The following is a 13032-nucleotide window of genomic DNA, read 5'->3' as shown; positions in this document are numbered from 1 at the left end:
AATTTTAAGGAAGTCTGATCAGCCAAATACTCCATAAAATACTTGAAAACTACAAGCTACTACCTTGCAAGACTTATGCTGCAGATACAATTGATTAAGAATTATTAACTAGGATACATAAAATATTCCTAAAAATGTAATGTCTAAAAATCTCAGGTGAATATGAGAAAAAGTCTTAAACAGGTACTTAACAATGAGACACAAGCATAAGTATATGGGAAAAGGCTTAACTCATTTATTATCAAAGAAATGCAAATTAAAATCATGGGGTATATTTCATACCTATAAGGTTGGCAAAAATTAAAAATTCCAAAAACAAGAGTTAGTTAGTAAGCAAATCACTCAGACTGAAGCCATACTAAGGGAATATAAATTGGTACCACCACTTCAGAAAGCAATTTGACAATGTCTAATAAATGTGACAATATGAATAACTTTTGACCCAGCAATTCCTCTTCTAGAGAATAAAAATAAATGAATTACAACGACATGCAATAACCTGGATGAATCTTATAAACATAATGTTGTTAGAAACTAGTCATAAATACACATAAATAAATCTTACAAATTTATGTTTGCTGAACTAAAACTATAGGCCACACTTTCGGAGTAAATATTTAAACAAAAGCAAGGAAAGGATTACTGAGAGTCTGGATTGTGGTGAAAAATTATTAATGTAGTTTACATTAACGGAATGCAAGTAAGTAAATGAAAAAAATACATACCATGCAACAGTAAGCATAAGAAACCTAAAGTAGTAATGAAAGATTATAAATATCATATATCTATATGACAAGGTCATAAAAATCATAAATCCAAATAATGGATTTCAAGATATATGGGGCAAAAATTGACAGGAAAAAAAATAGGAAAAATAGACAATTTCATAACCATGAGTGGAGGTGTTTAAATCCCTCTTTTAACAATTGGTAGAAAACTTGAAAAAAATCAGTAAAGGCATAGATTTGAACACTATAATGACCTTACCCTAATCGCCTTAACAACTTCAAATGTACATGACATGTTCAACAAGATAGGCCATAAGTTAGACCATAAAATCTTGATATATGTAAAAATACTGAAATCATATATTCTCAATGAAATTAGAAATTAATAACAGTAAGCTATCTAGAAAACTCCCAAATATTTGAAAATCAAACATTTTTATATATGTGTGTGTATATATATATATATATAGATAATAAGTCATGAGTCAAAAAGAAATCACACTGGAAATTAGGAAATATTTCAAACTGAATGATGAATAATAATATAATTTTTAAGGAAGGCAAAGCTAAAAAACGGATAAACTACAACCTAGACGGATTAAATAAAAACAAGATAGGACACAAATAACAACTCAAAATGAAAGTGGGCTTGTTATTATAGATCCAGTTGACACTAATTAGGGAATATTATGAACAATTTTATGCTAATTTGGTAACATATGAAATCAATTACTTGAAAAAATTTACTGAAGAATAAATGAGACCAAGAAACATAATAATGACTAACTAAATAAACCAGGATTGGATCCTAGATTGGAGGTGAAATTGTTATAAAGGCCATTACAGGGCATTGGTGAAATTTGAATATGGATAGTATATTATTGTTACATCAGTGTTACATATTTTGAATTTGGTATTTCATGACGGAAAGCAGAACTCTGATGGTTGCTCCAGTCTGTTACTGTACAGCTAAGATTAACTTTAGAATTCTATGGGATCAGAGGTTACTGACTATTTTTAAATTTGGAAACCTTTTAAGTAAAAGCTTTAGGATTTTTGCACTGTGAAACAACCTAGTGAAAATTTCAAGGTCCTTGTCACTTTGTGTTTTAGGATTCACAGAATATGTGCTAATGGGATTATGAATCAAAGAAGCAGGACCGAATTGTTCATTCCTAGGTTTAGGGTCAAGAAATTCAAGTAGCTTCTACTTCTGAGTAGAAAGATTTATGGCAGACCAATTCTCTAAGAACTAGAAAAGCAAGATTAGAAAGAACAGAAAAGCAAAACACTGGGAACAATTTAAATAGCCAATTGAATATTGGTTAAATAATTGCATGACATCTAATTACACAATAATATGCTATTAATCAAATTTGTTATTGTCTATTTAAAAATATGGGGAAATGCTTCTAATGTGAAGGGCAGCATGATGCCATAGTAATTGTAAAATACAGGAAAAAATTTTTTTTCATTTGAAAATATACCAAAATGTTAGGTAATTATGAGCAGCAAAATAGGTTTGTTTTCTCATTCTTGTTTTTGCTTTTTTATTCCCAAATTTTCTAAAAACAATGTGCTACTTTTGTAATCAGAAAAATGACACGTTAAGAGAGGGAGGAGTCTATTTTATGCTGTTTAAAACATATATTACATATGTAAAACCATTCTATTGAGTCTGAATCTCTATTAGCAGGCTTTATGTAAGCATACCTACTAAGCTTACAGAAGTTCCAACTACGTAAAATTAGTTAACTGATACCTTTTTAATGTAAAAATCATTAAATTTTTAAAAATGTACACCCTTTAAAATTACAATATATGTTTGATTATCTCATTAAACAAGTCAGCAAGCCTAATTTAATCTTTCAGGAAAACTAAAGGCCATTATTCTGACATAGTCACTGTATTGAACTATAAACCAGTGATGCCCTCTAGAGGTACTGATGGACATGCAGCTTACCTTCCCTGTTGGGATGTGTTTACCCACCTTGTTGGCTAAATTTACCAGGGCTGTTGTTTCAGGTGGCAGTACTTGTCTCCCACCTCATTACTAGCACCTAGATCCATGTTCTCAAAACATAATCAGCTTTTGAAGCATGCAGAAGCTCAGGACCTACTCCAGACTTACCAAATCAGAATTTGCATTTTTAAAAGATCCCCACATGAAAAAATGAATAAATAAAAGATCCCAAATGATTAATATGCACATTACATTTTCAGAATATTGCTTTAGGCTACAAAGGAGAAATTTCTTCTGTCCTAGCAATCACATGAAGCTGCTTGGTTTTTGCAGTTACCTCTCCAGTTGTAACTGTTTTTCCATATAGACCTCCTCATCCCTTATTTCCATCTTGCCCTTTGTTTTTCTGTGTCTCTGGATCAGAAGGAAAAATTGTATAGAAAATGAGATAATGAAATCCTGTACATAAAATTTCAATGATTCCTTGCTGAATCTTTTACACAGCAGAAGCAGAAGGACATACAGTAGGTCTTCTGTATCTGTGTGTTCCCCATCTGTGGATTCAACCAATTGTGGATCAAAAATGTTCGGGGGAGGGGAGGAGAAGATGACTACATCTGTACTGAATATGCTGAATATGTATACTTTTTTCCTTCTGATTATTCCCTAAATAATCAGCATAACAACTATTTACACAGCTATTTACATTGTATTCACTATTTACATAGCTATTTACATTGTATTCACAATTGTAAATACTATTTATATAGCTATTTACATAGCTACATATTTACATAACTTTAAAATTTACATATTTACATAACTACATTGTATTCACAATTTACGTATTTACATAACTATTTACATTGTATTCACAATTGTAAATACTATTTGCATTGTATTCAGTATTATAAGTAATCTAAAGATGATTTAAAGTATATGGGAGGATGTGCATACATAATATGCAAATACTACATCATTTCATACAAGGGGCTTGGGCATCTGTGGACTTTGGTATCCAAGTAGGTGTCCTGGAACCAATCCCCAAGGGATATCAAGGGGTCAACTCTAATGTCTAAGCTCCAGAGCTCCAGGCATTCTGACACCTGAAGTTCTTGAATGAAGTGCCTGCGGATGATATTTGTAGGGAATGTCTATACTGTCAACTAATTTTCTTAATGAAGATTCCAGAATTTATATTCCCAACTGAATTTTGCCCTCTTCAAAGGAGTCACCCTGGGAAAGAGAATGCAATTTCTTTTGTTAAAAACCTTTCTATCACTTTTCTTTAGGAATTGTCAGCAGTCAAAACAATATAAGACATTCTTTCTGTCTCATTACTCTCCAGCCATATCTAAAGGTTGAAAACAATAATCCTGAATTTGACAACTTTGTCATTCAGAACTATCTGATAACCTATTTAAGTAATTTCCACAAATTAAGTCCATTAAAATACAAAGACTTGCCACTCTAGTCAATACTCAACACCACTTTTTAAGTTATAGAAAAAAAGGTTTAAAATCAGCATCATCTCCTCTGAAGAGAATACGCAATTAGATATAGAATCTGGCACATCTCTTATGAGGAAGAGTCACAGCACTCAATAGCTGGCACATATTCTAATTTTTTCAAAGTTATACTTACTGGAAAGAAATGGCAAGGCAGAATACCAGCAAATTTCACTTAAAAAATTTACAACACACAATACACTTTAACAAATCTACTTTAATTCTAAAAGAAATTAATCTAGAACTGTCAGTAATACATAACATACTTTTATGTTTCTTTTATAGGTATCTATCTAATAAAAGTTTATTTGTATATGGGCAATGCATAATAACTCTATCTTAGATATGAATCCTAACAGGAGGAAAATATTTTCTTGCAACTACTTTATGCCTATGAAGGGTGTGAACTTGCAATGTCCTCCTGTCTTAAACCCAAGTTAATGACAGTGCCCTCTCAAAACTTTTCATAAATTAATAATTACCTAATTTCATTTAAAAAATGGTTTCAGCAAATATGAAAACAGAAAGTCCATTACTTGTCCATTCATAATATGAGAAAAAAAAAGATGATACATTCCTCTACAGAAAAAGTGGGTTTAGAGAACAGTTCTGGTAGTATTTCACATGGTAAAGTATCAAAAGGTCTAATGAGCAGCCCTCTTGCTCAGGGAAAAACAATGATTTTGATGTGTTTCTCTTCCAAATTGCTTAGTAACTCCAAGTGATTTTCAAATTTGGAGGCAGATTACTGGCACTGAGTTCATCAAATTTAGATCTGTCTTGAATAGGGACATTATAGAAATCAAGAACATCTCTAACCCTGCACATCTGGTGGAGTCTGGAGTTAGGGACTACATGACCCAAGTCATCAGCTAAATGTGCCAAAAGATTGAACTTTAGACGACTATCTTCCAGGGAGATGTCTTGCCAATTACTAGGAAGAGATGAACCAAAAACTTCTTTAACGTAAGATTCCAAACGACTCTGGAGATCTTCAGGTGGTGTGTATGCTTGGCTTCGTAAGGGTGGACACACTAGGATAGGTTCCTTTTTCTCTTCTACTGTCTCAGCAACCACTGGCTCTTTCTCTTTTCTGGAATGATCAAAAACACACAAATCTATTAATGAAGTTGACGAACACCAGACTAAATCTTGCCTACCAATCAAAATCAACAATGGCACACTGACTACCGCTGGGGACCGTGGAGAGTAGTAAAGAATATGATAGGCCCCTGCCCTTAGAACGTTCATAGTTGAACTGACTTGGGAGAGACAGAAAAAAACTAAGTATATATTTTACATACTGTAAGAATTCCTAAGAATAGGTGAAAAAGTAAGGTAAATCATTCTGTCTGGGATACCCCATCCTCCAAGATCCCACCTCAATCTACCTTTCTGGTCTTACCTTTCACTGATTACCTACATATACTCCATGTGATACTCTATATCCTGTGTCCCAAGCAGACTCCCACTTTCCTGACACAATGTGTTGGCTCAAGTTATATCTTAAAATGTCTGTCTTTTATCTTCACCTATGTAAATCTTGCTTATTCTGTAAGTCTTAGGATAAAATTGTTCTCTTCCAAGAGGCTTTACGTAATTTCCAGAATCAAATGTAATTGTAATTTCATGTGATCTCTTCAGCACTTTATACTGCTCTCAGAGTGCATCACATCCTACCTGACTTTTAATTTTACTTATATTCTACTTCACAGAAAGTGAAGAGATGGAAAAAGATATTCCATGCAAACAGAAACCAAAAAGAACAGGAGTAGCTACACTTACATCAGATAAAATAAATTTCAAGTGAAAAACTATAAAAGAGATTAAGAAGGTCATTACATAATCATAAAGAGTCAATTCAGCAAACGCATATAACAATTATAAATATATATGCAACCAATATTGGAGAACCTAAACATATAACACAAATATTAATAAATCTAAAGGAAGAGATAGACTACAATACATTAATAGTTGTGGATTTCAACACCCACTCTCAATAATAGATCATCCAGACAAAATCAATGAAGAAACACTGGAATTAAATTCTACACCAAATGGACTTGACACTTAGAGAACATTTCACCCAACTGCTGCAGAATACATAGTCTTCTCATGAGTACATGGTACATTCTCCAGGGTAGACTGTATCTTAGAACACAAAACAAGTTTTAACAAACTCATAAAACTCAAAATCATATCAAGGACTTTTCTAACAACAATGAAATAGCACTAGACATCAATAACAAGAACTCTGGAAACTATACAACTACATAAAAAATAACATGCTCCCAAATGACCAAGGAGTCAATGATGAAATTAGGAAGGAAATTTTAAAATGTCTTGAAGCAATAAAAATGAAAACACAACACATCAAAATCTATGTGATACAGCAAAAGCAGTAATAAGAGGGAAGCTTATAGTAATAAACACCTACATGAAAAAAGAAAAATTTCAAATAAACAATCTAAAGATGCACCTTAAATTAGAAAAAGACAAACCAAGCCCAAAATTAGTAGAAGGAGAGAAATAAGATCAGTGTAGAAACAAATGAAATAGACTAAAAAAAGCAATTAAAAAGATCAATGAATTAAAAAGTTGGTTTATTGAAAAATTAAAATCAACAAATCTTTATCTAGAATAAGAAAAACAGAGAAAAGACACAAATAAATAAAATTAGAAGCAAAAAAGGAGATTACACTGATATCACAAAAATTTAAAGGCTAATTAGAGATTATTACAAGCAACTATACACCAATAGATTGGAAAACCTAGAAGAGATGGATTAATTCCTAGGCACAGACAACTTAGCAGGACTGAATCATGAAGAAATAGAAAACCCAACAGAAATAATGAGATAGAAGCTGTAATAAAAGTCTCCCATCAAAGAAAAGCTTAAGACTTGATGGCTTCACTACTGAACTCCACCAAGCATTTAAAGAAGAACTAATGCCAACCAATAAGAATTCTACCAAAGCTATTCCAAAACACTGAAGAGGAGACAATACTTCCAAACACATTCTACAAGGCTAGCATTACCCCGATGCCAAAACCAGACAAAGACAAAATAAAAAAGGAAAACACATTCTACAAGACCAGCATTACCCTGATACCAAAACCAGACAAAGACAAAATAAAAAAGGAAAACTACAGGTCAATATTCCTGATGAGCACAGATGCAAAAATCCTCAACATTCATCCCAGAATGCAAGAATGGTTCAACATATGCAAATCAACAAACTCGATACATCACATTGACAGAATCAAGAACAAGAATCATGTGATCATTTCAATAGATGCTGAAAAAGCATTTCATAGAATTCAACATCCTTTCATGATAAAAACTGTCAATAAACTGGATACTGAAGGAACATACTTCAACATAATAAAAGTCATGCATGACAAACCCACCAAACAAGGACACAAAACAAGCTAGCACCATTGAATGGGAAAAAACTGAAAGCCTTTCCTCTAAGATCTTGAATAAGACAAGGATGCTCACTTTCATCACTTGTATTCAAAACAGAACTTGAAGTCCTAGCCACAGCAATTAGATAAGAGAAAGAAATAAAGTACATCAAAATTGAAAAGAAGTCAAATTGTTCTTATTTGATATATGATCTTACATATCATATGTAAGATATATAATCTTATATATCTTGATATATGTATATTTAGAAAAACCTAAATATCCACCAAAAAGCTCTTAGAAATAATAAATTCAGTAAAGTTTCAGAATACAAAAATCAAGATACAAAATCAGTAGCATTTCCATATGCCAATAGTAAACAATCTGAAAAAGAAATCAAGAAATCAATTCCATTAACAATAGCCACACACACACACACAAAAATCTAGGAATAGACTTCAACAAAGAAGTAAAAGGTCTCTACAATAAAAACTATAAAACACTGATGAAAAAAATTGAAGGGGACACACAAAAAATGGAGATACTCCATGTTCATGGATTGGGAGAATTAATGTTGTTGAAATGCTTATGCTACTCAAAGCAATATACTGTCAATGTAATCTTTATCAAAATACCAATGATGTTCTTCACAGAAATAGAAAAAAAATCCTAAGATTAGTATGAAACCACAAAATGCCTTGAATAGCCAAAGTAATGCTAAGAAAAAAAAAAATCGCACCTAACTGGCTCCACCTTGCTTCTAACCTTTAAGCTGTCCTTGTTCATTCCTGGACATAGGCCAAACTAACCGTGGGAAGGAATTCAGTTTATGGTTTGACTCCGAAACAAAATTGATAATAGCCTTTTTCTGAAAAGACCTTCTTCTTGCCCAGGAACCAGTTTGCTTTTGTAGGACTAACAAATTAGCTACAAGATTAGAAATTATGGTTACGGGTCATACAGACTCCAGCTGCAAGAGTCTGATCCTCCCCAAATTGCTCCTGGGGATAACACTGCTATTGTAAAATCCAAGGTCAGTGCTTGAGATATTTTGCAGACCCTGCACTCAATGGATTAGCTGACACCACCGAAGCCGGTAATCTGGCTCAACCAGTTCTGTGATCCCACCCAGGAACATAAGTTGGCAAGAACTCACTTAGTCCCCCTGTGATTTCATTTCCAACCCAACCAATCAACACTCCCCATTTCCGGGGCCCCCACCTGCCAAATTATCTTTAAAACCTCTGATCCCTGAGTTTTCAGGGAGACAGATTTGACTAATAATAAAAGTCCAGTGTCCTGCACAGCCGACTCTGTGTGAATTACTTTCTCCACTGCAATTTCTCTGCCTTGATACATCAGCTCTGTCTAGGCAAAGTGAACCCACTGGGCAGTTACAAAACTATAACACTACTAGAAGAAAACATTGGGGAGATGTTTCAGGACATTGGTCTGGGCAACGACCTCTTGAGTAAGACCGCAAAAGCACAGGCAACAAGAACAAAAGTAGACAAATGGGATTACACTAAACTAAAAAGCTTCTGTGTAGAAGAAAACATTGGGGAGATGCTTCAGGACTTTGGTCTAGGCAATGACCTTTTGAGTAAGACCTCAAAAGCACAGGCAACAAGAACAAAAATCAACAAATGGGATTACATCAAGCTAAAAAGCTTGTGTATAGCAAAGGCAACAATAAACGAAGTGAACAGACAACCTAGAGGATAGGAGAAAAATTGGCAAACTATCTGACAAGGGATTAATAACCAGAATATATAAGGAACCCAAACAACTCAATAACAACAACAACAACAAAAACTGATTTAAAAATAGCAAAAGATCTGAATACGTATTTCTCAAAGAAGATATACAAAAGACCAACAGGTATATAAAAAAAAGATCTCTAATCATCAGGGAAATGCAACTCAAAACCACAATGAGGTATCATCTCACCTCAGTTAAAATGACTATTATTTAAAAGACAAAAAATAACAAATGCTGGCAAGGATATGGAGAAAGTGGAATACTAGTACACTATTGGTGGTAATGTAAATTAGCACAACTGCTATGGAGAAAAGTATGGAAATTTCCCCAAAAAACGAAAAACAGAATTACCATATGATCCAGCAATCCCACTGCTTGGTATACGTCCAAAAGAAAGTTAATCAGTCTGACAGAGATATCTGCACTCCATGTTTATTACAGCATTATTCACAATAGCCAAGATATGGAATCAAACTAAGTTTCTACCAATGGATGAATAGATATTAAAAAAAACTGTACATATACTCAATGGAATATTATTCAGCCATTAAAAAAGGATGAAATCCTGTCACTTGCAGTAACATGGATGAAATTGGAGGATACTGTTAAGTGAAATAAGCCAGGTGCAGACAGACAGATATCGCACATTCTCACTTCTATGTGTGAACCAAAAAAAAAAAAATGACCTCATGGAGGTAGTAATAAATTGATGGTTACCAGAGGCTGGGAAGGGTAGTGAGGAGGTGGGGTATGAAGACAGATTGGTTAGAAATACAGTTAAAAAGGGGAACACAGTTAGAGAAGAGAAATACAGCTAGAAAGAGTAAGTTCTAGTGTTTGATTTCACAATTGGGTGACTATAGTTAGTAATAATTTATTTATATTTCAAAATAGCTAGAAGTGAAGATTTAGAATGCTCCCAAAACAAATAAATAACTTGATGGATATGTCAACTATTCACATTTGGCCATTACATATTGTATGCTTGCATCAAAATATCATGTGTACCCCATAAATATGCACAATTATTATGTATCCATAAACATTAAAAAAAAATTACAAATAAACATCACCTCATACCCATTAGGATGGTCATTACCAAAAAGACAAGTGCGGTAAGGACATGGAAAAAAAGGCACCCTTATATACTGCTGATGGGAATGAAAATTGGCAGAACCATTATAAAAAACCAAATTGAGGTTCCTCAAAAAGTTATAAACAGAACTATCCTAACTATCCTAAGATCTAGCGATCTTACCACTGGGTATATATCCAAAGGAAATGAAAGCAGCACCTCAAAGAGATATCTGCACTCTCATCTTCATTGCAGCATGTGTGTATATATGTATACACACATACATACACAATATTTAAGGCTGAATAAAATGCCATTGTGTGTATATATGTATGTGTCTATGAATATATGTATATATTATGTGTGTGCATACATACACACACATAAAATGGCATTTTATTCAGCCTTAAAAAAGGATATATGTAACACATGGATAAACCTAGAAAATATTATGCTACGAGAAATAAGCCAGACAGAAAAATACCACATGATCTCGTTTATATGTAGTATCTAAAAAAGTCAAATTAGGCCGGGCGTGGTGGCTCATGCCTGTAATCCCAGCAAGCACTTTGGGAGGCTGAGGTAGGTGGATCATGAGGTCAAGAGATCGAGACCATCCTGGCCAACATGGAGAAACCATTTTTGTAAAAATACAAAAATTAGCTGGGTGTGGTGGCGGGTGCCTATAGTCCCCGTTACTCGGGAGGCTAAGGCAGGAGAATCGTTTGAACCTGGGAGGCAGAAGTTGCAGTGAGCTCAGCTGGCGCCACTGCAGTCCAGCCTGGAGACAGAGCGAGACTCCATCTCCAAAACAAAAAAAAAAGTCAAATTCACAGAAACAGAGAGTAGGATGATGGTTCGCAGGGGTGGTGGAAATGGAGAGATGTTGGACAAAGATAAAATTTAAATTATGTAGAATGAGTAAGTTCCAGAGATCTAACGTACACCATGGTGATGACCATTAATAATACTGTACTGTATACTTGAAATCTTCTGAGAGAAAACTCTTTAAAGTGTTTTCACCACACACACAAAAATTCTAACTGGCCAGGCATGGTGGTTCACCCCTGTAATCCCAGCAATTTGGGAGGCTGAGGCGGGAAGATTAAGCCCAGGAGTTCAAGACCAGCCTGGGCAACACAGTGAGAACTCCTTTCTCTAAAACAAAACAAAACAAAAAAGTATGTAAAGAGATGAATATGATAATTAGCTTGACTAATAATCAACATCAAGTTGTATACCTTAAATATATAAATTTTTTAAAATAGTAAAGAAAATATAATCATCATTCTCAGTAATCTCTTATTTCCTCTAGTTTTCTTCATAATTTACCACTTCCTGAAATTACATTACACATTTGTTCATTTCTTCCTCCATTAGAACATTGGCCCAAAGAGAACAAAAATTTGGTCTGTTTTAGTAACCACTGTATTCTTGTAACACTTAAGATATAGCCTGGCTATAGTAAACAATCTAAAAAATATTTGTTGAGTGAATGAATAAAACAAACTTGGAAGATATTTTAGAGATAATAACAACTATTAACCAAAGAAGAGGGAAAGCTAATATATGAACTGATGAAAAAAATATTTCCTAATTGTAGTAGTTTTTGTTTGAAACCTAAGAGGGCATACATTGTTCCTTAGGGTCAATACCATACGTTTTGATTTCCTAAACACTATCTAAGTCAAATTAGATTTACCTTCAAACTATTACACACGGTGCAGCCGTGCAGCGGAAAAAGCAGTAGATGGGGAGTTAGGAGACCTATGTTCTACATCCAGCTTTGCAATTAACTTGCTTTGTGACTTTGGGAAAATCACTTCCCTCCTGTGGGCCTGTTTCCTCATATGTTGGAGTACCTCGAGGATGAGAAGGGATTTTGTTTTTCCTGCTGTCTCCTAGGCGCTTAGAGTAATGCTGGTCCTGAGAAATCTGTTGAATTACTGAATGAATGAACAAACAAAATGAGGAGGCGGTACTTCATTACTGAACCTTGCTTGTGAAGAAACACAGCCGGCCAATGAGTTTAGTTTACTAAGCGCTTTCATGTGCTTTCAGGCAACACGCTCAGTGTCTCGCACACGAGGTTAATTCTATTTGCTCAATAAATGAATGAGTGAAGTGAAAGGGAAAGGGGGTAGTATTTCCGTTATAAGATGAGAAAACTAAGGCCGAGAGGGGAAGAGACTGGGTCCCACCACTCAATGAGTGCTTCTCAACTCGGGACCCTAACCGTACCTCCTTGTTCTTGCTCTGATCAGGCGCGGGACCACGATAGCGTTAACACCCTCTTTTGAATTCGTCCCTCATCCTCCTTAACTTTCCTTGAACGTGACCCACCGTCCACCCTTCAGCTTTACCTGAATCGAGACCAAAATTCTCTACGTGGTGTCCCTGAGACTGTCCACAGGAAGACTCGCCTGGTAATACCGGACAGATATCTCGCCGCCATCTTCGATGAGATCCACGGGCCTGAGCGCAGCCCTCAGCCAGCAGTGACGTGCCCAGACCAACCAATCGGATATAATCCCAGTGGCAAGAGCTTTCGTTTTCCTGTAGGCTTCCTCCCGCTGTGTACGCTG

General features: G+C 34.7%; 1 protein-coding gene across 2 annotated transcripts; it reads right to left on the bottom strand.

The window, feature by feature from the left end:
• Positions 1–3753: 3753 nt before the first annotated feature.
• On the bottom strand, positions 3754–13007 carry MRPL50 (mitochondrial ribosomal protein L50). 2 transcript variants are annotated; one of them, XM_025360729.1, is made up of 3 exons: positions 12811–12913; positions 5019–5292; positions 3754–3927 (listed from the first exon to the last, which is right to left on the bottom strand). In XM_025360729.1, the coding sequence occupies exons 1-3, from the start codon at positions 12900–12902 to the stop codon at positions 3886–3888; spliced, it is 408 nt and encodes a 135-aa protein (XP_025216514.1). In that variant the 5' UTR covers positions 12903–12913; the 3' UTR covers positions 3754–3885. The 2 variants fall into 2 exon arrangements, with proteins under 2 accessions (XP_025216514.1, XP_025216513.1); XM_025360728.1 differs by lacking the exon at positions 3754–3927 and having other exon boundaries at positions 4397–5292; positions 12811–13007.
• Positions 13008–13032: the final 25 nt, after the last annotated feature.

This window comes from Theropithecus gelada, chromosome 15, assembly GCF_003255815.1.
Source record: "Theropithecus gelada isolate Dixy chromosome 15, Tgel_1.0, whole genome shotgun sequence".
Taxonomy (NCBI): domain Eukaryota; kingdom Metazoa; phylum Chordata; class Mammalia; order Primates; family Cercopithecidae; genus Theropithecus; species Theropithecus gelada.
This window is presented reverse-complemented; position numbering and strand designations above follow the sequence as displayed.